The sequence below is a fragment of the Toxotes jaculatrix genome, chromosome 5, assembly GCF_017976425.1.
Source record: "Toxotes jaculatrix isolate fToxJac2 chromosome 5, fToxJac2.pri, whole genome shotgun sequence".
In the NCBI taxonomy this organism is placed as follows: Eukaryota; Metazoa; Chordata; class Actinopteri; family Toxotidae; genus Toxotes; species Toxotes jaculatrix.
This window is the reverse complement of record NC_054398.1, coordinates 5153473-5176686: the sequence shown is the minus strand read 5'-3', so window position 1 is coordinate 5176686 and position 23214 is coordinate 5153473. Positions and strand designations below refer to the sequence as shown.

At 40.2% G+C, this 23214-nt stretch overlaps 1 protein-coding gene across 1 annotated transcript in view; it reads left to right on the top strand.

Annotated features, from left to right (window-relative positions):
• Positions 1 to 10890: 10890 nt before the first annotated feature.
• The window catches only part of st3gal2 (ST3 beta-galactoside alpha-2,3-sialyltransferase 2), a 30807-nt gene continuing 18483 nt past the window's right edge, over positions 10891 to 23214 (top strand). The window contains exon 1 of the mRNA XM_041038155.1: positions 10891 to 10968. Coding sequence (XP_040894089.1) covers positions 10891 to 10968 — 78 coding nt within the window. The remainder of the gene's footprint in view (positions 10969 to 23214) is intronic.

The following is a 23214-nucleotide window of genomic DNA, read 5'->3' as shown; positions in this document are numbered from 1 at the left end:
GCCTGCTGGCTGTACCCTCGTTTTTGATGGACAAATAAATAAATAAGAGTGGTATTGAGCTTCTCATCTAAATCTCAGTGAGAAAGCATATGGCAAACATCCTTTAATCCAAAAAAAAAAAGTTACAATTATCAGTTTTGACAGCATTTAAATGCTGCTTGTCACAACAAGTGCTGTAGTCAGTTCGTGCTTGACTCCACATAGACTCTGAGAAAGTAGGCTAAAGTAAACAAACCACCATAACTGCAGATCAAAGCACATTAATCTTGATACAAGGGAGCAGAATTGACATTTCATGTTGTGCTTCAAGTCAGCATTGACTTTTTGAATATTTTAGCAAGACTCCAGTCTCTCCCTAACCTTAACAAAGTGCTTTAGTTGCCTCAAATGAACTTAACACTCTTAACCATACTATGGTTAACCAAGACCACAGTGATTCTCTAACACTGACCAAAAACTTTGTGTTGCCCAAACTCATGAAAACATTAAGCATACTTTAGTTGACAGGAATAGGTAATCTAGGGTGTTGTGGGTATTATGTGTTCAATATAAATGTATAAACTATCTCTAGAAAAAAAAAAGAGAGAAACTCACCATTCTTTGCACTGTACCATGTTCTTCCTCCTTTGTTTTTTGTTTTATATAATTTTCATTCAATTACATTGAACTTGTTAACTGCCTGCTAACTGTCAGTTACCAACTTGTAAGGTTGGCCACTGATTGAAAATTAAGCTCACACAATTAATTTAAATAATTATTTGTATACTGTCAACTCTTGTCTGGTAACTTGTCTGCGAACCACACCTCTTTTGTGGAGCAGTTTATACTGCGACAGAGGAGGTTCAATAAGAGTGGAAGGTGCAACACAGATGATAGGTTCCTCCATTTTGGACTCTTTAGTTCTCCATTCACTCAGAGGTCAGCACTGTCAGGACACCTTGCTATTGATCCGTGGTGCAAATTTGCATGTTAAAGTTCAATTTGAACTTGTAGAAAAATATGAGAAGATTTACTTTGCCAGTGATTCCTCTGATTGTGATGATTCCAATGGAAATACTTGATTTCCCTACAAAAAGTGTCTGTTTTAAATGCTGAATTGACCTGGCTTTTACAGTATAGTTTTCAAAACAGATGATTCTGTGGAGTATTGTGTAATTTAACTGTACTAAGTAGTTTTCTTGACCGTCTGCTGTCATCCGTGTGCCTCTTTTTCTTTGCTTTTTTAAAGCAGACTGGAGCCAAATGAAACATTAACCCTCTGATGTATGTTGTGAAGGTGTAAAGGAATGAAATGAACTAAAATGCACCGGTACATACTATTAAAGTTATTTTTAAGCTGTCCACCAAGACCAAACAACCATGAAACACTCAGCAAAACTCAATGAACATCTCAGCATTTCCCGCTTGATGAAATAAATGCCCAAATATCAGATTAAATTTCCCGGCAGTCACAATTTGCTCTGCAGAGAGTTCAAACTCAGTCAAATAATATAATTATAGATCACCATCCTGCTCACGCGCCCAGTTATGAAGGCGGAGCCGTTGATGTTCATCTTATCATTAGAAATCTGCAGTGGCGGGGCTCAGAAGCCCTTTCCAATCATGTCTAATTAACTCGTCAGGAGGAGCCTCAACTAGGTTAATCTGATACCTAGGGAGCAGACAGAGTTTTAAAAGAGCTACACAAATCTAACTGGGTTAGCAATTTTCCTCCTCTTCTTTTCTCTTCTCAGAATCTTTCCTCTATTTTTGTTTAATGACACGGTCTCTGCTACTATGGGTTAACACACTGAAAGATCATCCCATTGACAGCCTCATAAAAGTTACTTTCTCAGTCTGCCTCTCTTCACACGCATTACTCACAATGGGAGTTCCCTCAATTACACAATACATTCACAACTTTCGCAGAACAAATAAGCGGACACACAGCTTTGAGGTGTTAAACTGATGTTCCTTTTACTGAAAGTCCCCCCCTGTGCAGGTGCCTTTTTGTATTTTACTCTTACTTCAAAAATGTTTTTGTATATCACTCAAGCTAAATGTGGCCATGTATTTGCAGTTGAATCTGACAGAATCCATATTGGAATCATAGGGAATCATTCCCTGTGGTGATGTATTTTCACAGATTGTCAGTATGAATGTTACTGACCATTGTCAGCTAAAAACACATCAGGTAGCTGTTTTTTAAAATGTGATAGTAATGTAAATATAGCACTTTGCATCTATGCTTTGTCCTGAAATGGGGAGAGCTTTGACTAGTACATCATTACATTAAAGTTATAATCCTTAAGACTGATTTGGCAGCAGCCGTTATTACTATGATGGCTTTAGCTGTGGCCAGGAAAGAGCAGCTCTTGTGTCTCTTTATAGTGCAGCCAAACAAACTATGGCTGACTCATTGTGTCATGGTTTAATAACATCAGTCATTTCCATCATGCTGATCATGCATCAACTGCAATCAGATCACACACTGGACACTTGGAGGTGTACCGGTTCTCACAAACTCGGTAGCAGTTAACGCAAACCTCTGTGAGAAAGACATTGCATTTCCTGTGCCTGCTTCACAACAAAAACCCTATAGTTAGCTAGCTAAATGCTTTTATTATAAAGGGAACACGAGGCTTCTAGACGTCAGATAAAATTTTTAGCAGTGACACTGCAGTACATGTCTGCACCATTTCCTGTGAATCCCCTGTGTGTCTGTAGGACATTTCGGACTAGTGCAGCTATTATAAATTATAAACAAAATGCCAATCATAAGTAGTATCAAAAATGGAGTTTAAAATGAGGAAAATCTTATGGATTATAACAAATGTGTTCAGCTTGTTGCCTGAGCATATATGCAGTCTTTTTTTTCTGTAGGGATGTCATGGGTCTCCGATAATAAAGAACTTGTTTGGTTTTTCAGAGGCACAAATTCATAATGGCATTTGCCCACTGATGTGTCATGTGTTTTTCTGTCTCTCTCTGATCATGTCTCTGTAGATTTTGAGCGGCTGGTGTGGCATCATAGAAAGAGGAAAATGCCTCTTGTCAGCACGATTAGGACAGTCTGCAGGTAGCTGTTTAAATCAGTGGTGACAGTCCCAGACTCCCCCAAGAAGCCCCCGAGCGAGAGCAACTACCAATTGTGTACCAAATGTGTACCTGCTACAAAGAATCTAGCTTTTTTCATGTAATACAGTGCAATATCAGACAGGTGCCTGCAAAATGTCACCGTGGTTGTATTAGAAAGCAATTCTGGCATTAGTCTGGGAGAAGAAGTGTGACAGGGACCACTGTGTCTGCCCATTGTGAGAGGCTGAGCCAGCAGTAAAATAGGCCTCGCTTGGAAATGTTGTATCTGTGTGCAAATGTAACCTAACGCTTTCTTGTGTTTGTGTAAGTATTTCGTGTGTGTGTGTGTGTGTATTCGTGTATGTCTTGGTGAGTGTGTGGGTGTGAATGAATTAATGCATAACATTTTTTTTTATCTGCACATAAATTCCTCAGTAACCCAGCCTATATGATATCACATAGCACACAATAGTGGCATCTATATTTTTTCTAGTGTATGTGCACCTGCACCAAGCTCACATCAGCCCATGTGTGTCTCCATGTCACGCCTGTTATAGCATCCTTTTTGTTCCAGGTGGGTGGTAGGAAGGTAGACAGAACCATCCATCACATCAGCTCACTGCTCATCTGAGGGCTTTGTTCTCTCAGGATTATCGTACCTTCTTTAAATGGCCTGTCATCACCTGGGAGCACATGGATAGACAGCCATCATAAGTCTTTCGCTTCACTGATGATCAGCTTTGAAAACACCCCGTCCTGGAGCTCCAGATAGCGAGCAGTTGACGTAGCTGTTGCTATTTTGGTATCAGCTCTTCAGTCGAAATCATTACTGGTACCTTGAAACGGACTGATCTGAGTCTTATGACCAGATGACTTATGAGGACATTGTCATCAGAAAAGCTCATGTCACTGATTTTCATGCCTTCCTCTACAGTATTTTCCAGTTAATCCGACTCGTAAAGAACAAGCTGCCGGCTCTGTTCCTAAAGTTTAAAAAAAAAAAAAAAAGGGAGTTTCTTTTCTTTCCGTCTGTCTCTCTGTCGTACGGCAACACAGACAGGAGCAGTTCCCTGGGCTGCTGTCTGTCAAGTGTTCACTTCATCTCATCTGTCTCCCAGAAACCTTCTCATCCCTCTGTCTCTTCTCCCCATCTCATCTCTCTGTGGAGCAAGAAAGAGCACCCAAAGGAGAGAGGAGAGAGAGAGGAAGAGCAAAGGGATCCCTCCTGCTCTCTTTTCAAGAAATAATGTAGGGCCGAGACCTAGTTCATCGACTTTCCCCTAAAACCAGAAAGACTGAGCTGAATTTAAGTAGTCATTATTTCACTGTGGTTGAATATGAATGACACAAAACCTGTGAGATTTCAACCATTTATATGACAATGGAGACAGATGGGGGTTTATAGTTACACCCCCACAAGTTCGCATAACTGGATGTGTACCTCGTAACCAATGGTTACCGCCCTCCTAACACTCCAACGTACAGTGTAACTGTTGTAACTTTTCCATTTTTTGAATTCTGGCAGCGTTTCTCCAACCAGGTCCCCCCTCCTCTCACAGAAACTGTTTTAAAAAAACAAGTATGAGTGGATACCAAAACTGCGACAGTTGACTCAGGCAAATGATGTGAGGGTGACTCATTGTCATGGCAACACTGACAAATTCTCGACTAGTAGATTGAACTACATCAAGAAGTATCCAAAATGACTCTATGCAGCTGCTTGTCGTTCAGAGAAGGTGTGAGGCAAATTAAATTAGCACCTTATTCGACAATAGTTACCAATGCTGATTGCACATAATTGTAGTGATTGGTTTTCAGAAATCAAACCCCTATTATTTACTAAATGTCTGTTATTTTCTGTGCTCCTAATTGTTTATTTAGACACAATTATTAATAGAAATGGCATGCACTCTGGGACATAACAGCGTTTTTGCTTTGCTTGAGCTATAACAAAATTATGACTCAGTGTATGTTACTGCACTTCGCCTGTTGTCAGGGCTGAAGTTGCTTTAGAAACGCGGCTCCATACAGACTGGCCTTTGAAAACTACCCCATTGTTCAGTCTCTTTATCCACACCACAAAATATTGACTATGCGCCCTCAACTTATGTTGAAATACATGCTCTCTCTGGCTGACACTGCTTCTGGCTCACAGAGCTCATTCTTGGTGATTACAGCTGTTAATCTAAAGCTGCTTTTCTCTTTCTGTATCAGTTTACTTCAAATTGAACTGACGCAGCAGTTTTCCAGTTTTTCTGTTAACAGGTGCAGCTTTTATGTTGTGGCTGATGGGAAATCTCAGCAATGACAGATAGATCATAAAATAAAAGAATGTCAGATACACACTTTCATTGTTGTTTGGACAAGATTTGCCACATTTCTACACACATTTTTGCACATAGCTGTACAAATGGGAGTGCCGTATGTGCATTGTGATAAATGTGACACGTACAACAGATGTGTTGCTGACGCAGGCCTATCCTATTGTTGTGGCAGAGTAACAAGAATGTTGGAATATCTGGATGGACGACCTCCATCATCTCTTTGAATATCTTTTGTGTTCTTGCTTTTCATTCATCTTCTATTGTTATTTCTCATACAGTATAGCCCACAGTCCATACTAATGTGTCAGTACATGTTTGATATTTGTTGTTGGTATATGTGTGCTGTTATGTCTGCTGTACGCAGTAATGTGTAAACATGGAGAAAAGATGACAAGACTTCTGGCCATCTGTGCACATGGCAGATAAGAGATGGGCACACTTGTAATGATAACACTGTTTACAGAGCGTAGACTTGGATGACTTATGTTATCACTGCTAGGGCGTCGCATAGCACCCAGCCAGCACAGGGGTCTATGGAGGAAAGCTTACCCACGGAGTTTGCATCAAGGGCTGAATTCCAAAGCAATGTCACTCCTGCCTGCCTGTGTTTGGATGGATAGTCTCTGCAGCAGTAGCAGTTGGCACTGGGCCTCAGGACGAAGGACTCTCCTCCTGGTCTTCCCTTTTGTATTCCTCTCGTCTCTCTCTTTAGGACTGAGGACTAATGGAAAGAAAAGGAAGGAAGGGAGGGGAGCGGAGGAAGAGCCCAGAGACACTAGTGGGGGTAGCAGGGAGAGGAGAGGGAAGAAAGACAAGTGGTTGGTTCATGCTCTCTGTGTGTCTAAAACTGAAGGAGCACCCCACTAATGCAGACATGCCATCTGTGTACTTTGGCAGTCTTGTTTGTTGCACCTCTCATTATGATTGAGTACCTGAAACTTCGAGGGCATAGGTTGCTGTAAGTAAACTCATTCACTGAGTCCTCATCAGATGATGATACATGTAGAAAATATGTAAATAAACATAATTGTTCTTGTTATGCAGCACAGAGCATGTTGGTCCCAGTGTGACAGATAAATAAAGAGAAAAGATGTTAGAGCAGACATCATTTGTTCTTAGATAACCCTGTTTGTCTGCTTAAATTACATACTCCTACACTCAGTGGCCATTGTATTAGCTCCACCCTTTCAGTCTATAGCAATTCAGTTCAACAGCTGTGCCTTTACGTAGTTTATAATGTTCATTTTTTGTTCACGTTGACAGAAATGTGTTCAGTTATATTTTAATACTGAGGTCATAGTTAAATGTGGTGGTGTACTGCAATACATTATAATAATAGGTTTTCCTAATTTTTCAGCCTCCCTATTTTCATACACAACGGGGTCAGAATATTAGAAACACCTCTTTGAATGTAATACAGTCCACTACAACAGTAACTACTGTCTGACCTTAGTGCTAAAACATAGCATTTCATTCACACCTCTGAGACAGTGTCATAGACATCTGATAGTACGACTGTACCTAAACTGACCCCTGTGTATATTTTCAGTTAGTTTTCAGTTTTAACATATGCATGCACTGCATGTAGTAAGCCAGTTAGCTGGACATACTAATGAGTTTAGGTCAGAGCAGATTAACACTCAGATTATTCCATTGCTTACACTTTTATGTCAGTGTCTTTGGTTTTTGACAGGATATTAAAACTGGTACAACCCTCCAAATTCTTTAAATGCCCCATGCACACCTTTTCAGTGTGCAGAAATCCAGTCCTAGACCCACCATGCCTAGTCACGGTCACTAAGCTATGATCGGACTGAATGTGAGATGCAGTTTCACATTCATAACACAGTAAATATAAGGGCTGTTTCTGTTTTCTAAAGAGTCAAGAAGAGTTTTTCATCTTAACGCCAATTTCTGTTAGACATCAGGGATGTTAAGCACGAAGTGTCCCAATTGCTTAACAGTCACATATCACCCCAGGGATTTCACACACAGCGAAATATAGTTTCTGCCAATGTAGCAGAACCGGTCCTTAACAGTATGAAAGCTGTGAACAGGTCAGTTTGAAAGCAACAGAAATGATCAGCCTTGTTGAAAGGTGCATATGGGTCACGCAGCACTCACCTAAATGCAAATTACAGAGAGAAAATACAGCACAGAGCGAAGATTAAAAAGCAAGCAGGCGGGAGTGTGAGAGAATCTGTGTGTGACAGCAAGGGTGTGAGCGATAAGAGGCTCAAAGAAAAAACTGAGGTGAGAAAAGAGGTGGAGGTATTGGGATGCAGGGAGTAATCAAGGCTTAAACGTAAGGCAGTATGGCAGACATGACAAGTGTGTGTGTGTGTGTGTGTGTGTGTGTGTGTGTGTGTGTGTGTGTGTGTGTGTGTGTGTGTGTGTGTGTGTGTGTGAGTGAAAGTGTTGGCATGAGACGTGTGAGAGTGTTAGTAGTGTGTGAATGTGAGCAGCGCTGAAAAAAATAATTGTGATCTGATCCAGAGAAACTTGTGACAGACGTGAAAGAGAAGTACAAGCATGAATCCATTCTAAAACTGAAGAGGAGAATGAGAGGAGAGGTGTATAGATTTTTTTTTTTATGATTCATCCCCTTAATTTATGTTCCCTACAGTAACATACAAAAATAACCCATCTGAAACTCGTGGGACGCATGGCTGAGTAGAATTTCAATACAGTTCATGTGAAAATCCAATTTTCTACAGGATTTTACATAAAACCCTTCCACATGTGGTACCTGTAGAATGAAAGACAATAAAAATAGAGAGATTATGAGAAGAGAGAATGAGGTCAAAATGGGCAAAGTGGGGAACGGTGATAAAGGGTGGATGAAGAAAAAGAAGGGGGAGGGGGAAATTGAGCAGGGAGACGAAAAGCAGGAGGTGATAGTTTTTGGTGATAGGCCACTTCACCGGTGCCTTTATTCAGCTGTCGGGGAAGAAATATCGTAAGTGCTCTTTAAGTGCACCCATTTTTTTCCAGTGATTGGACAAATGCGATGCTATCCAATTCAGATACAGGCTGTAACGATTCATAAATCCCAAAAAAGAAAGTTGAGCGAACAACTGAAAAGAGAAAGCCATGTCCTTTTACTTTAGAGTAATGACTCTGTGGTCAAGTCAACTGTATATCTGTGCAATCAGATTTAAGACAGTAGGACTGAGAGAGAGGAGGGAAGGATAAACATGAATCAGAGGACAAATACAGGATGATTGATTAAAATGTATAGCTTTTATCCCATGAAAAGGAATGAACAAATAACAGGATTTCCATTGATTTGGCTGTAGCTGAACTCTCATTCTCTTTCTGACTGACACATTTCTCTGCCTCTCTTCATTTGGTTTCATTACCAGCTCTGATCTACACTCCAACTATTCAGGGGTCGGAGTAGTTTTACAATGAGAGCACACAGACTTGCATTAGCCCGTTGGCTGGTGGACTCTGCTTAATACCAAAAGTTGAAGTAAGGTTTCAGCAGAGCAAAATGCTGCTGTCGGAGTGCTGCTTCTCTTAAGTCCTTGACTTTAGATTTAAGGCATCACTGCGTGGTTTCTATAAGTTCTAGAAATGGACACCTCTCATTTTAGCAACATTGCTCAGCACAATCAATAAAATAAAATATGATACAGTACCGCTAGCAGATAAAAGTGGTAATCTAGCCTATAAGCTTTGGATTTGTTTTATGTTTTGACTAGGAGAACAGGAATTTGTGAACACGATAGTGTGAGAATGATATATAGTACAAACTCATACTTAAAGCACAGGTGCTCCATATGGAGTGGGTGAACTGATTAGATTTTGATGTGCGTTGCTGCATATATTTGCATATTATTTGCATATTAAAACTACAGGTACTGTGAGCATATATGTTCTTTAGCCATGAAGGACATAAGCCAATCTGAGTCCCTCTCGTTTAAATTAAAAATTGTCACCCGTCATGCTCAAATCCTATGGTTTGTCTAGTGCTCAGCGTAGTATATTTTGTTCCCTGTGTCCTCTGCCTTTTCCTCTCGCTGTTTGAAGTGAAAGCTTGACAGCTGTCTGACTAACAGTGTAAAAAAACAGTCCTGCATAGTCCTGCTAAGACACAAACATCTAGCAACCCTTTTCAAAAAGAAGATCCTGGTTTTAGCTTAGATGTTTAAAAGGCTTTTCACCAGCTAATCACCACAAAAACACCCACTGGGTTCAGGCAAAATTGTCATACAAACCAGGCGGTTATGGAATATGAAGGCATGGTTAAACCTGTTTATGCCAGCTAAGCCTCCCACTGCCACTACCCTGTAATTATACAGGAGAGTGTTGTATAATGTGTCAAATAATAAAACCAGGAATTGCAAGAACTGCTTACATGGAATTTCTCACTGGTCCACAAACTTCATCCACTGCACATGAGTTACAGGTCACAGTTGGTGCACGTGTTTGTGTGTCACCACTGTAAGTACTTCTTCCATGTTGCTGCTTTGTTTAATCACACAGACTTAATCGCAGATTGCCAAGTCACTGAGGTCAGTGCACCTGCTATCAGTTGTTAGAATTACTGTCAGTAGACTGATTTTTCTCTAAATATACAACAGCCAATGGCAGAGCTAAATTGTTGATAAATATACAAATGCATTAATTTAGGCCATGTACATTATAGTAGTTTACCATGCTGTAGACTGGGGCATGTTCTACATTAAATTAGCTACTGCATCCTTTTTTCTTTTTTCTTTTTTTTTGCCTGTGATGGAAACACACTGGTGGGAAGTTAGCCTTCGCTACATCGCATCACTGCTTTGCATGAAGTTGCAAGCTTATATGTGTTGCAGCTTCAATCCACCTTCAAAATGCGGCGTTAAAGCCGTATTTTCATGAAAAATAAGATGGTAATATGCTTGAAATACATACACAGAAAGAGGGGGATGATGAGTAGACCTTTTAAACATTACCTACTCTATTCTCTTTCCTGTGTAGGGATGCCCCATTAGTTACACTGCTTTTAGCTCCTCTCTCACTATTATTTTAATAATAGTGTAACTCAACTGTGTAATATAGCCCGAGTAATTGAAACTGATGAATTGTAAAAACAAGGACAAGTCCATTAGTGACTGTTTTGGTTCTCATTAGGTTAATTTATTGTTTGTTGTGTTTTTTTTTTTTTTTTTTTTTTTTTTGTTATCTTTGATTAATCATGATGCAGCCATGTATAACACCCCAACAATGAAGAATTTTAAAGCAATACTTCACTTTGTAAGGCGTGAATATTTTCTCATTTGGCTGTTCTCCAATCAGCAGGATATAATTAAACCAAAATTCAGTGCTATGTACTGCACAGGGCAGGAGAATGCTACCCTGGCCCTCACTTTTTAATTGATTGGTTTTACAGGATACTTACAGAGAGACAGACACGCAAAAATCAAACTACCACTTCTGGCTAAGTCCTGGCGTCTGTTCACAGAGAGGACTGGTTTAAGTCGTGTTGGAGATGGTTCCGTTCAGATGCAGGAATGCGAGTATGGCAGGACCTCATCGCAGCTGTGGTGTGAGAGGGTCAGCCAACGAAAGTCCAGTGGTGCAGCATGATGTAGTGGAGGTGCAGGCTCTGTAAAATTAGAGAGAGATCAGGCCAGAAGGAAAAACATTCATGTTTTCTGAATGGACATTGTGTACCTCCAACCAAAGTGCACCTTCTAATGTACCATCCTGTGATGAAAACTCATCTTACAGTGTCCCCACTGCTCTGGCAGCCAGGTGGAAATTATGTGCAATAAATGAGACATAGCCTCATACAACATCTCCTCGTCAGAATGAAGCATTATTGTAGCCTAAATTAATGCTTAGTGAGGTAATGGCTTATGTTTTGCAGTCTTTTTAAGTTTGAGTGTGGGTGTCTGTGTGTCTGTGTGAACTGGCTTCAGGCAGGCAGCCACCGTCTCATTTCTGCACATCGTATTTCATGCCTAATAAAATGCTGCAAGTGCATAAAAGTAGATTTGTTCGATAGTTTTGTCATTGTTCTGCATTTGACCCGTGTGAATAAGTGCCTTAAAGCAATATTAGCAATGCTTTTTTCGCTCGAGGGCAGCACAAGAAGCTGTAAACAAAACATCAACATATAATTACATTAGCATTCATTTGAAGTTATGTTTCTGGCCACTTATAAATGAAGATACAGTGTAAGCCCAATATTCACACTCCTTTTAGCTCTGTTTTGGTCTCCACCAGCACTTTTTTAGCTCCTAAATTCTCCACTGTGTTCACCAGCTAGCCTAGCTTTGTCTGCTAGTCTACAGTGGGTATATCAGAGCTTTTTCATTGAAAAGAGCTGCCTGCTGCTGATGGAAACATGATAAATATGGTATGGTGTGACCAAACCAAAACATAAAGTTGTGGGGCCGTAAATCCAAAACAGTGAGCTGAAAGATGCTAAAACGCTCTGCAAAAAAAGTCAGTGTTATATTGATATTTTGAACAGTAAATGGTGGAAGCCTACTAACCTGCCTAGCATTAAATCTATATGAACATTTTGAGGACGTGTTGTTGGTGTAACATTACCAACTGACACTCCCTCATCCTGAATTCTGCGTACAGATGTGGATGCCTGTCTCAGAGGTGCTTACAGTTTGCGGCGTTTCCTCGTTCGAAATGCTCGGTGACACTGCTCGCAAACTCGCTGTTGGTTGTCTATAACTTGTCCCTGATGATCTGTCTCAAATGCAAGTGCACTTCATGTGTTTCTTTTTCCAGAAATTGTGGTGGACCTGTTGCTGCACCTGATCTTGTTTCTGCAATTCCCCATGTTGTTGTTATTGTTACTTTGCCTTCCCTCTTCTTCCCTTTACGTTTGACGTCAGATCAGAACACTTGTGGGGTTATTATGCTCCCTTTGTCAGTCCCAGAAGAACTGCATCTCCAGTACCAATAACATCTATAGTGCCTTCAGTGCTCTTAAAAAACAAGTACCCTCACCTTTTCAGAATTTGGCATCGACATGGTGCTGAAGTATCGGCTTTCATGACATCCCTGTTTGGTTGAGTTGATTTACCGGTCCTAGTTGACAGCTTGAGGGGGTTGAAGTCATTTTCCTACCATTAATGTTACAGTTTCCTATGTATAATAAAAGAGTAGCAGAGCAAAGCTGAGTAAGGATGCTCAGAACAGTTCATGGTTTGATTCAGGAATCTGTCGCCATCAGTGAAACCATATTTGTGACCTCCCAGCAGCACGGCAGGGGAGTGAGAGTTTATCTTCAGTAGTTAGTTCACTCATTTATTCTCACTCGCTCTTCTCTCTTTGTCTGTCTCACTGTGGCAAAATTACAGATAAAGAGTGCTTATATGACACCCTCACACACTATTAGAGACCCATACACACAAACAGTCAAGCATTAGTCATTTGAATTCCTCTAGCAGAAAGATGTCTGATGTGTTTAATTGGCCACTGGGGAGCTACTGGATGGATCGCTCTTTTCTCTCTCTCAGTCTCTGTCTCTCTTTCTATCTTTTCTATCCATCTCTGTCTTTGTTTTCATACTTTAATTCTCTCTCTGCCTCTCAGAACCTCCTCTTCCCTCTGTCTGACTGCTGATTGAGGTCCAGACGAATGCGGAAAACAAAAAATGAAAATAATCTCATGTACAGCTAGGCAAAAAAAAAGTGGTTTTCAGTCACTTGATTCAAAATAGGTTGACATCTCAAATTAATTTCTGGGGGGAATTTCTCCTTGACATTCCTATTTTAATATATGTCACTTGTAATATTATTGGAACTTGGTATATTTTACCTTTAAATTGTTGCTGTAGTCCCAGCTGTGTCCGAGACCTGACACCAATTGACATATGAATAGATTAGGCTGCTTTTGTTTTAATATTATTTCATGCTAGATGAGGTGAATTTAGTTTGTCTTGTAACATGTCTCCCTGCTATGCAAGCAGATGTTTCTTTAAATAAAGTCCAGAGTTACTCTTACTCTCAGTTGGTTTGCTGCTTTGCTGCTTTGCTCAGCGATGCCAAACCACTTGCGTGCCTGTGGCCGTGACATGCCCTGTTTGTGATGCTAAAGATGGTTCCAGAAACCTTATGGATAATAATAAGCAAATAATACCTCTCAGCCAAGTAATAACAGGAATTAATTAATGTCAACAGTTCAAAGGGCAAAATCTGTTGACTTTATTCTCGGAGAACTGAATTTTGCCATGGTGAATGTCCCCTTGACCCTTGTTAGAGGATGTCACTGATAATGTCACTGCTGTATGTCCTCACCACTTTTTAATTTCCTATGCTGGGAACATGCTGCTCCTGTGAACCTTCCGAGTTGTTCCTCAGTATGCAAATTCCCATCTGGTGTGATTATCTGTGACTCTTTGTCAGTTTCTGAGACCTCTGGGAAAACTAGCATTGCTACTTTTCATCTCCAGTGCAAAAAAGTTTCCACCTATCTTATTAACCTTTAAAAACCTTAAAACCTCCATAATTTAACTTAATTATAAATTCTAATTATAGAAAATATCCCCAAAAGTCTTCATTGCAGGAAACGTCCATAAAGTGATGCAAAGGGCACTCAGAATATTCATTAACTTTAACGGTCTAGCGAATAAAGAAATAGTCTCAGGTGTAATAATATAAGCATCATATACAGCAACTTCATCAAAGTACACTCAGAAATATGTGATATTATCATAGAGAGTGGAAAAAAATTAAAATAAAGAGGATGAGCAGGGTTCAAGAAGGTGTCTGGGCTATTACGTCTGTAAGATTAACATGATTTTAGCTACATTATATATATATGAGAAATACACTCCATAACCTCTGTATTAGGTAAACCTGCACAAGCTAACACAGTTCAAGACAACAGCCCTGTTATAACCTCCGTCGTCATGACGCTCGTAATGATCAGTTTTTGGTGATATCATCAGAAATGTGTGAATTCAGTCACATGTTTATTGCTGAGGTCATAGTTACAGTTGCTGCTGTAACCTCGGTGCTCAAACATAAAACTGAATTAACACATCTGTGCTGGTGTCAACAAAAACTGAACATTAAAGGGGTCATAAAAGTACTGTTTATGACAGACAGGATTACAGTAGATTGTGCAGGTGTACAAACATACAACAAACACATGAAAATGAAAAAACTCTTGTTGTCTCAATTCTTCTGTATCCAGTCTTACAGCAGTACGTGTACATTTTTTTCAGGTCAGGAGATTTTATTCTGAAATGATCTTTGGCCATAGGACCCAGGCTCTTCTAATTATAGTCATGCTGACAGTACCAAACTAGGAACTTGCAGAGCTTCGAATTATTATAAATGCTGCTGCCAGGGTCTTGGCAAAGACAGAAATAAGAGACCACATAACACACATCATATTTGACTTACACTGGCTTCTTTTGTCAGCCAGAATTGATGTGAAAGCTCTTTGAGTTATCCGTAAAGATTTTAAAGGATTATTTTGTTCAAAGATTTCGACCTGCCTGTGATTTCACACTTTAGCTCTTTCTCTGATGGTTCTTCACACAGAATGTAAAACTTGCGACCATCTCTGTTTGAGGTATTGGAGCAAAAAACTAAGAAAGGCACGGTTTCTACTTTTAACAGGAGCTTGGAGAACTACCTCCCACATATTTTACATGGATTGGTGTCGTTATGTATTTGTTTCCTCCTTTTAAAGTTCCCTTCTTTTTGTTGTAGGGAATAGTTGCAAAGCATTGTAAAATCAAATGAGATATAGCTGTATTTGTTAGATCAGTGCTTCTCAAACTTTTCTGTCACACCCCTTTTTTTCAAAGCCAATAAATAACTGTGATTAACGAATATGTAAGTCCAAATGAAAAACATTAAATAAACTTAAAAAATTAAAATGAAAAGTCTAACTCCCAGAATCTTTATACCACGAGACAGATCTCTCCCACTATATTATTAGTAGCAGCCTCACAGTGCTAGATTATTTTTAGTTGGATGTGTTAGTTGGCAGAGAAATCTTAAAATAATATTGCAGCTATAGTCAAAATCAACGTGCAAGATTTTCTGTATTCTTAAACACTGCACATTGTGTCACAAGCGTGAGCTTTCAGGTGAATATTTCAGGATATGTTTTTATGACAGTGATCCATCCGTTTCCTTGCAGCAGGTCTGATCAGTCAGTCCCTGGAAAACAGATCTGATTTCAGATGGTTCAGTTCATCAGTTGTAAGCAAAATTACTGAGGAATTTCAAAATGACGCTGTATGATAAAGTCAGGAGAAATCTTCTCTTTTAAATGAAAACATTAACTAGATTTTTACAGCAATTTTGTGTAATCAGAGTGGCTGTATGACACAATTAACTGAAGGCAGGAATGAAAGAATAATCTCTTTCCATAGGATACAGATAGTGGGTTTCCATGGCTACAGCCCAGTTGCAGAGCAGGGCTTTCTGCTTGCAGTTTAGAAAAATGGAGACACTTGAATTTGGTGATAGATTATCTTCTTTTCAAACTGGCTGCTCTTTGTGTCTGGGATTATTTTCTCATCTTGCTATATTTCATTTCATGTTTTCATTTTCTCACTTTGCTGTGTCACTCGTGGCTGGTTGTGGCTCTTCGTTTCAAGATGGTGAATACCATCCAAGTCAAGAATGTTGGTCTCAGCTACATCGAAGCACAGACATAAGACAAGACGTTGTTGGGGATTCTGTTTCTTTAAGACGAAAGAGGAGACTTATGAAGGTGGGATTGACACTGTGAATGAGGCTCAGTCATCAGCTGTGCACCTTCTACTTGAAATATCTCCACAACACCTTAAAACTTTAAAATCATCAGCATCAGTGGAGTGTGATCTTAGTGGAGGTCAATCATCTCCATGTTCTAATTAGTCTTTACATCTTATAGAATATTTCCTTATTCTCTGAGGTATACAAGAATATTTTATTGTACACCAGTGTTATTTCACTGATTCAGACACTAGTCTTTTGAATCTGTTTTGGGAAGAAAAGTTTTGGGAAGCTGCAGCTGTGTTATCAGCCTAACACGGTTAACTGATTCTAATTAGTAATGATGGACAAAGGAGAGAGGACAGGTGAAGTTCAAAAGGAGCAGGCCAAAAGGATAAAATGTGTAGATAACAGTGAAACTAAGAGAATGTGGTTTGCACAAATGCAGGCAGGGTGAAGAAGAGAGGGTTGCATAACAAAAACACACTGGAGATCACAATAAACTAAGACTGTCCATTGAAACCTACATCTATAATTTATGTTGATGGAGATCGTGGCCTCACTTGTATGCAACGGCTGTGAAGCATTGCTATTGCCAAATGCCACACGCAGCCAGGATACAAAGGAGGTGAGGGAGATGGGTATAGAGAGAGAATGAGGAGGAGGAGGTACATTAGGCACCTGCACCTGTAACAACCAAAATGGATGCATTTTATTGTTTCTTACTTGCAGGAAAAATGACTCAGTCAGCCAGGAAGAGAGATTAAATTCAAAGAAACCAAGGGGAGAGAGAAAACTTTTCTGATGGGGATGCTTCACACCTGGGGGGTGGGGGGGGGGTTATGCACTTGTAATGACGGCAACAGTCTTTCACCGTCATAAACACAACTCCTGTTACAGTGATTGGAGGAGATGCGGGTTAATGAGGGGAAATAATCAGAAACAAATGGCAGCAGAAGAAGCGAGAGGGTAAAAAGTGGAAGGTGACTGGGAGAAATAATTGAAAATGGTCAGTACTACAGTAACAGCTGCTTATGACAGATGTCTCTGCAGCAAGATTTTGCTGATGCGGTATTTTAAACTCAAGAAGATGACACAGGTCGACTGACGGGATTTAACTCATCCAGACAGGTTAATGGCAGGTCGGCACACCAGCCCATGTCCATTTATTCCCACTTTAGACATAAATCTGTAAAACAAAAATGGCTCAGAAATATGCATTTCCTGTCTGAGTCTGAGTCACAGACTTGTGTATTTGAAGGCTTCTCAGGTCCTGTTCATACCTGGCATGAAAATGCCTCTCTACATGCATCTTGAGTGACCACTTGTGACTGCTTTTAAGCAGCAGTGCACTGCCCATGCCTTGTCCTCCAGAAGATAAAAGAAGAAGAAAAACTAATACAGACCGAGTCTGTACTGACAGCGGTCCACTTGTGATTGGATCACCCGAGATGTATGTTAATGCCAGGTCTGTCCAGGGCCTCAGACACCAAAACACTACGCAGTCATTTCTAATACTCAAAGACAGAATTTTATCACACAAGTTATCACAACAGCTACTGTTTTATCTTATGTTGGGTCAATTGTGAGACAAACAGTAGAAATTCACTTTTCACACTATAAAGTAATCCACCAGGAATGTGCCAGATGATGTTGCATGGTGCTGGTTCAAGTTTTTTTTTGCCACGGCCCCCCTACATTGGCACCCCCACTGCTGGACTGGCCTCATTCAAACGAATGAGAGGGCTGCATTTTTTCTCGCACGGCTAAAGTGGATCTGAACACATCCTTTGTCTTGTTGAACAACAATGGAGCTCTGTGGCACAGAGAAATAATCTATATCAAACTCTGACAACACAAGCAAAACCTGTTAGGATCCATTCATGTTGACTCTGGATTTCTTATGGGATTTTTGACCTTAAGAAAAATATAGAATTTGGGCAAACTTTTCCTTAAAGTGCTGTATGACATACTCTATATTAATATATTCACAATTTGTGGATACCGTATCCCTCTCTTAAATAATTGTTAGTATGTTTTGTGAGGATAACATAACCCTGTTTATAGTTGTCATCTTTTTATGGGACTGCAGACCCAGAGCAGAACTGTCTGTTTCCTGTTTCCTATGGCAGGTTTTCGGTGTCAGTAATGATGATGTGGTGCTCGCTGTTCTGCAGCGGATCACATCATGTGGAGCAAAACTGCTGCTAGGACAGCCAGAACTGTCTACCACATATGTACACTGTGGAGCACGTGGCCTGGGCCTGGGACCAGTGAGAGCCTGAAAGCCGCTTGCATGGGGATAGAGTTGCACTTGACTTAGTCATTGTTTTGTTCAGTCATTAGACACCCTCCCCTGCAGAATAAAGAGAGGAGGCGAGACTGAGTAGACTGAGGGCATCATAGACCAGAGCACTCAACAGGAGGCAGAGTGAGTGAAAAGACTGAAATTTTCCAGCACCCGTTAAGAGCCACTGTTACAGAAAGGAGGCTGGCAGGAGGTTATATGGTGATAATTGCTAGCTGTAAAAATGTGATGGCATCAAACTCTCAGGAATATGACAATATGACAATAGGTGTGTCCAAAGCAGAATGTGGAGACGGCGACGGAAGGGAAACGTGGGGGAGGTGACTGACAGTTTAAAGTGGTATGCTCCTGTTAAAGTTAGACTGAGCTAAATGCAAGGGAAATGTTACCATTCAGAAGGCAGAGCAGTGTACAAAAACTGGACAGAATACAAAATACAAAGGTCAAGTTCACATACTGAAAGCTGCTCCTAAGGTGTATATGTATTAACACCTACACAGGTGATGTCTCTGGGCTGATGAAAAATGCACTGAACAAATGCTCATTTCTGCACAGAAATGAGCATTTGTTCAGTGAAAGGCTGATGAGATGAATAATTTAACAGAAGATTTCACTGACAGCTGTCTGGACTCTGAAGGACGTCATGGCTAACACTGGGAAATACACTGGAAAATACTGACAGCTGTTTCCATTAACAGCTGCCATAGTCGACAATTATCTGCATTTGCCCTTGCTTTATCAAAAAATGAATAATAAACACAACAAAGAATGTTTTCAGTTGCACTGGGAGCATTTCTTATTAAACCAAAGGGGCAGAGGCGAGCTCCATGCTCAAATTAATTGTGTGTCTTGGCTTCAATGACAAATGGAAGGAATGCTAACAAGCCATTATACAGAATCTGAAAATTGAACAGTTTTCCTCAAGTGTAACTTTTGGAAAAAAACAACCAGCTTAAGTTCATATTGTAAATCTGCAGCATGTTAGGACTCAGAATACAGCAGTGGTAATATCACCAGCTCTGCGTAGATTTGTATGTGTATTTTTCTGCATCTGGGTGTTGTTCGTCACTGGTTCGTCACTCGTTTACAACCGGAGGACGTGCAGTGACAATGGCAAAGTTATGAAAAACCACCTGGACAGGTAGGACTGCGGTGTAAATATGCGCAACTCCCTGTCATGGAAGTCTTGATATATACAGCAAATATAGGATTGGAACATAAATAAAAACAAAGAAATGTGTCAACTAGAGGAAAGTAAAGTCTGTCCCAGTTCTCTAGCACTGATTGGATGGGTCAAGGTTATGGACTCTGTGGTTTGTGTTGCCGTAACAACCCAGCATCGCTTGCTGGCTGCCATGGCAATGTATCAAAAATAGAGTAGTGGAAAATAATCGTTCATTGCTGGGTGGGTGGGGAGGTTGGTAGCAAGAAAGAAAGGCAGATTGCCTTCATCATTTAATTAGTTATTACATTCTCATAAGTGGGGGCAAAAAGACATTCCTGTGTACAACCAAAGAATGGAACATTTACTAAGGACTTGTGTCTCGTTTTTCAGGCAAATTAGTTTCTCCTCATTTAACACAGGATTGGTAAATGGGTTTGCGCTGTTATAATGAAGGAGGGGATGAAACTATATTGTAAAAGTTCTTTGCAGTATCAATTAATCTGCTGATTATTTTTGATTAACTAAGTGGGTTATTAAGTGTTAGAAAATAGCGTAAAAAAATTTCATCCAGATATCTTGTCCAAAGTCCAGGATGATTTCATCAAATTGCTTGTTTTTTTTCTGATCAAAACACCAAAACCAATAAAAAAAAAATTCATTTTACTATCAAATAAGACACAGATATATCCAAACAAGTGAGAAGCTGGAATTAGGACTTATTTACTGATTTAGATGCAGTAGCACACAAGACAAAGAAGCAGCATTGCAGAACTGGAGGTTCTGTATGGACGCAACAGTTCAGAGATGTACTCAAGGTCTTCACCATGCAGAGCCTGATAGGTAATAACTAAGATTTTATATTTGACTCTAAATTCTACTGGCAGCCAATGGAGAGGGGCCAACACTGAAGTAATATGCTCCCTGTACTTTGTCTTAGAAGACAGGCTGCAGCATTTTGAACCATCTGCAGATGACCTACAGCTTTCGTGACTAAGGCTGATACAGAGAATTCCAAATATCAAGGTGTGAGGACACAGAAGTATGAATTAGTTAAATCATTTCACAAGCTTCAAAATGGAAATGTATATGGAAAAATTTAGACTAGAATCAAAAGTTGCATCTAGATTTTTACTGTGTTGTTTATGGTGAAAGGTCTCAGGCTTTGTTACAGGGTCTTTGGAGCACTTTCAGTGCCTATGATGAGGTCCTCTGCTTTATCCTCATTCAGTTTTAGAAAATCTTGGGACATGCAGCATCTCGTGGTTTTCAGGGAGTCATTTAGGTTGGCTAAGTTACTGAGATCCTCTGAGATTCAGAGGTAAACACAAGCATCTCAAAGTAGAGCTAATAACTTATATAAAGGTAATGAATGAAAAACCCCAATGGTAACATATGGATAGAAAATAAAATGGGTCCAAGAACAGACCCTGTGGCACGCCAAAGCAACAGTGTCAGTTATCTCATTCGCAACTGACTAAAATGTTTCTGTTAGACAGATAACCAACAAAGAGCTGACCCAGATTAATACTTGTTAAGTAGGCATGTTATGTTATTTTTATCTGTTCTAGTGAAGGACTTTAAAAGTTTCATCAAAAATCTCTCACTGTGATTTTTCATATCCTATTTAATCACTGATCTTTTTGTTGAGCTGATGACATTAGACTGCATAACTCATATTTCATTATACACCGCCTTCCTTTTGTTGGATAAATACACACTTGTAATTCCAATAATGGTTTTTCTTCTTCAACCAATATTCTAAGTTCAGCAGCGGCACATAAACAGGACTCATTTACATTTGGAGTCTCTAACCCCTCTATGATGTCTATGATGGGAAAATTAAGCAACTTGATGTAATTTTGTAGTGGGCTTCGTAAATATCTCCCACAGATGCACGATCATCCGCTACAATCGCAATAAACACAGCAGATCCGAGAGGAGTTTGTATGGGAGTTCTGTTCCTCTGTTTAGTATTCTGCCTGACTCTTTCAATCTGTATCCTGTCAGTCTACTTCAGCATTTCCAATTCAGCATAGTGACATTTTGAAATTTATTCAGTACCAATCAACCGACACACAACAGGGCAGAGCAGAAGTTTGTTCCATGTTCGCCCCTGTCCCTCATGATGGACAGCTTGAAAGACAAACTGAACAAGAGGAGCAAGGATGGAAAAAATGGGAAATGTGTAAATTTCCCATTTTTTCCATCCTTACTGAAAAAAATGCTGCTTGAGACAAATAAAAACAGGAAAAGAGAATATTTGAGCTGGCTAAGAACTAGAGAAGAGGAAATGAGAAGTAAATAGAAGGGAAGAGGATCAAAGTGGAAAAGGAGAGGAGGATTAAAGTGGTCAATGTGGTCAATGAGGCTAATGGCAGTAAATGACAATGCGTCTTTTTTCTTTCTCTCTCTTTCTCTACAGGGTCTCTGTGGAACAGGAAGCCAGACTTTAAGCCAGACAAGGCCGTCGTCAGACGAAGGACACAAAAACACAACACTGCAATCAGTTTCATAACTTTACTGGGAGCATTGGTCTGTGCTTTAGGGGTCCAGCACGTGCACATGAAAAGCTAACTGTTATCGCAGTAGAAAGACTGAACTATAACTTGGATCAGTGTATGTACAGGTGAGTCAAGCAGGTGTTTATAGGGCATCAGATGAGTATGGGCGAGGCAGACAGCTGGCATAAAGTGGGCACTGCAGGGATCCCACCCTCGGATTACAGTGTAGCAGATTAGAGCTAAGCAGGAGTCACCTCAAGCTCATCAGCCCCATGAAACTTCCGCCGCCAGCCAATGGGTCGTTCACAAACACAAACACACACACACACACACACACACACTGGCACAGCTGTAGAACACAATTAAATTAGTGCAACTGGCAAACAGTGTGCAACCCTAGCTTAACTCCCTACACACATTACATCAGTGGCATAAAGACGTGCACGTACACACATGCATGCACACTCTGAGCAGCAGGACAGATGCTGCCCCCACCCTTCCTCTCGTCATCCTCTCAAAGCCAGCTGGAGAGACGATGAGATTTGGGACTGATTGGTTTTGTCTTTTTTTACATCGCACCCTCTGAGCCTCAGTCCATCCACCACTTTCAACTTTCCTTGGCGCAGCCTTGGCCCCGGATGAACCATCTTCATAAAAAAACTTTGCATCAGAAGACTGCCGGCCCTTCAGCTTGTGATGCTTTGATTACTTCTCCTAAAGTTATTTTTACTTTTATCTTTGGCTTTTTTTATTTTTCATCTCTATGGCGACACAGCCGAACAGCGAAAGGACTTGTTGATTCGTTTTTTGGGTTTTTTTACCATACCAGTCAGACTTAGCAGAACACTTCAACTGCAGCACTGAGATCAAGGTGATAGTGGGAAATGCTGTACTTTCATTGAATGAATGTCATGAAATCTTCTACTACTATCTTAGAGGGTTTTTTTTTTCATTAAGATTTCATCATTCACCACAAAGAACTGAACCTTTTTTATGCCAGCTTTTAATACTTTGAGTTTGAATAAAGTGTGAAGAGGAACAGGAGAGTGCTTTAAACTCGACACACCAGATAGCTCAGAGAGACTCAGTGAAACAGGCAGATGCAGACAATGGACTGAAAGGGGTGAGACCTTCGGACAAAGATTAAGCAAGGTGAAGTTGAGAGAAAAGGCAAAAAGAG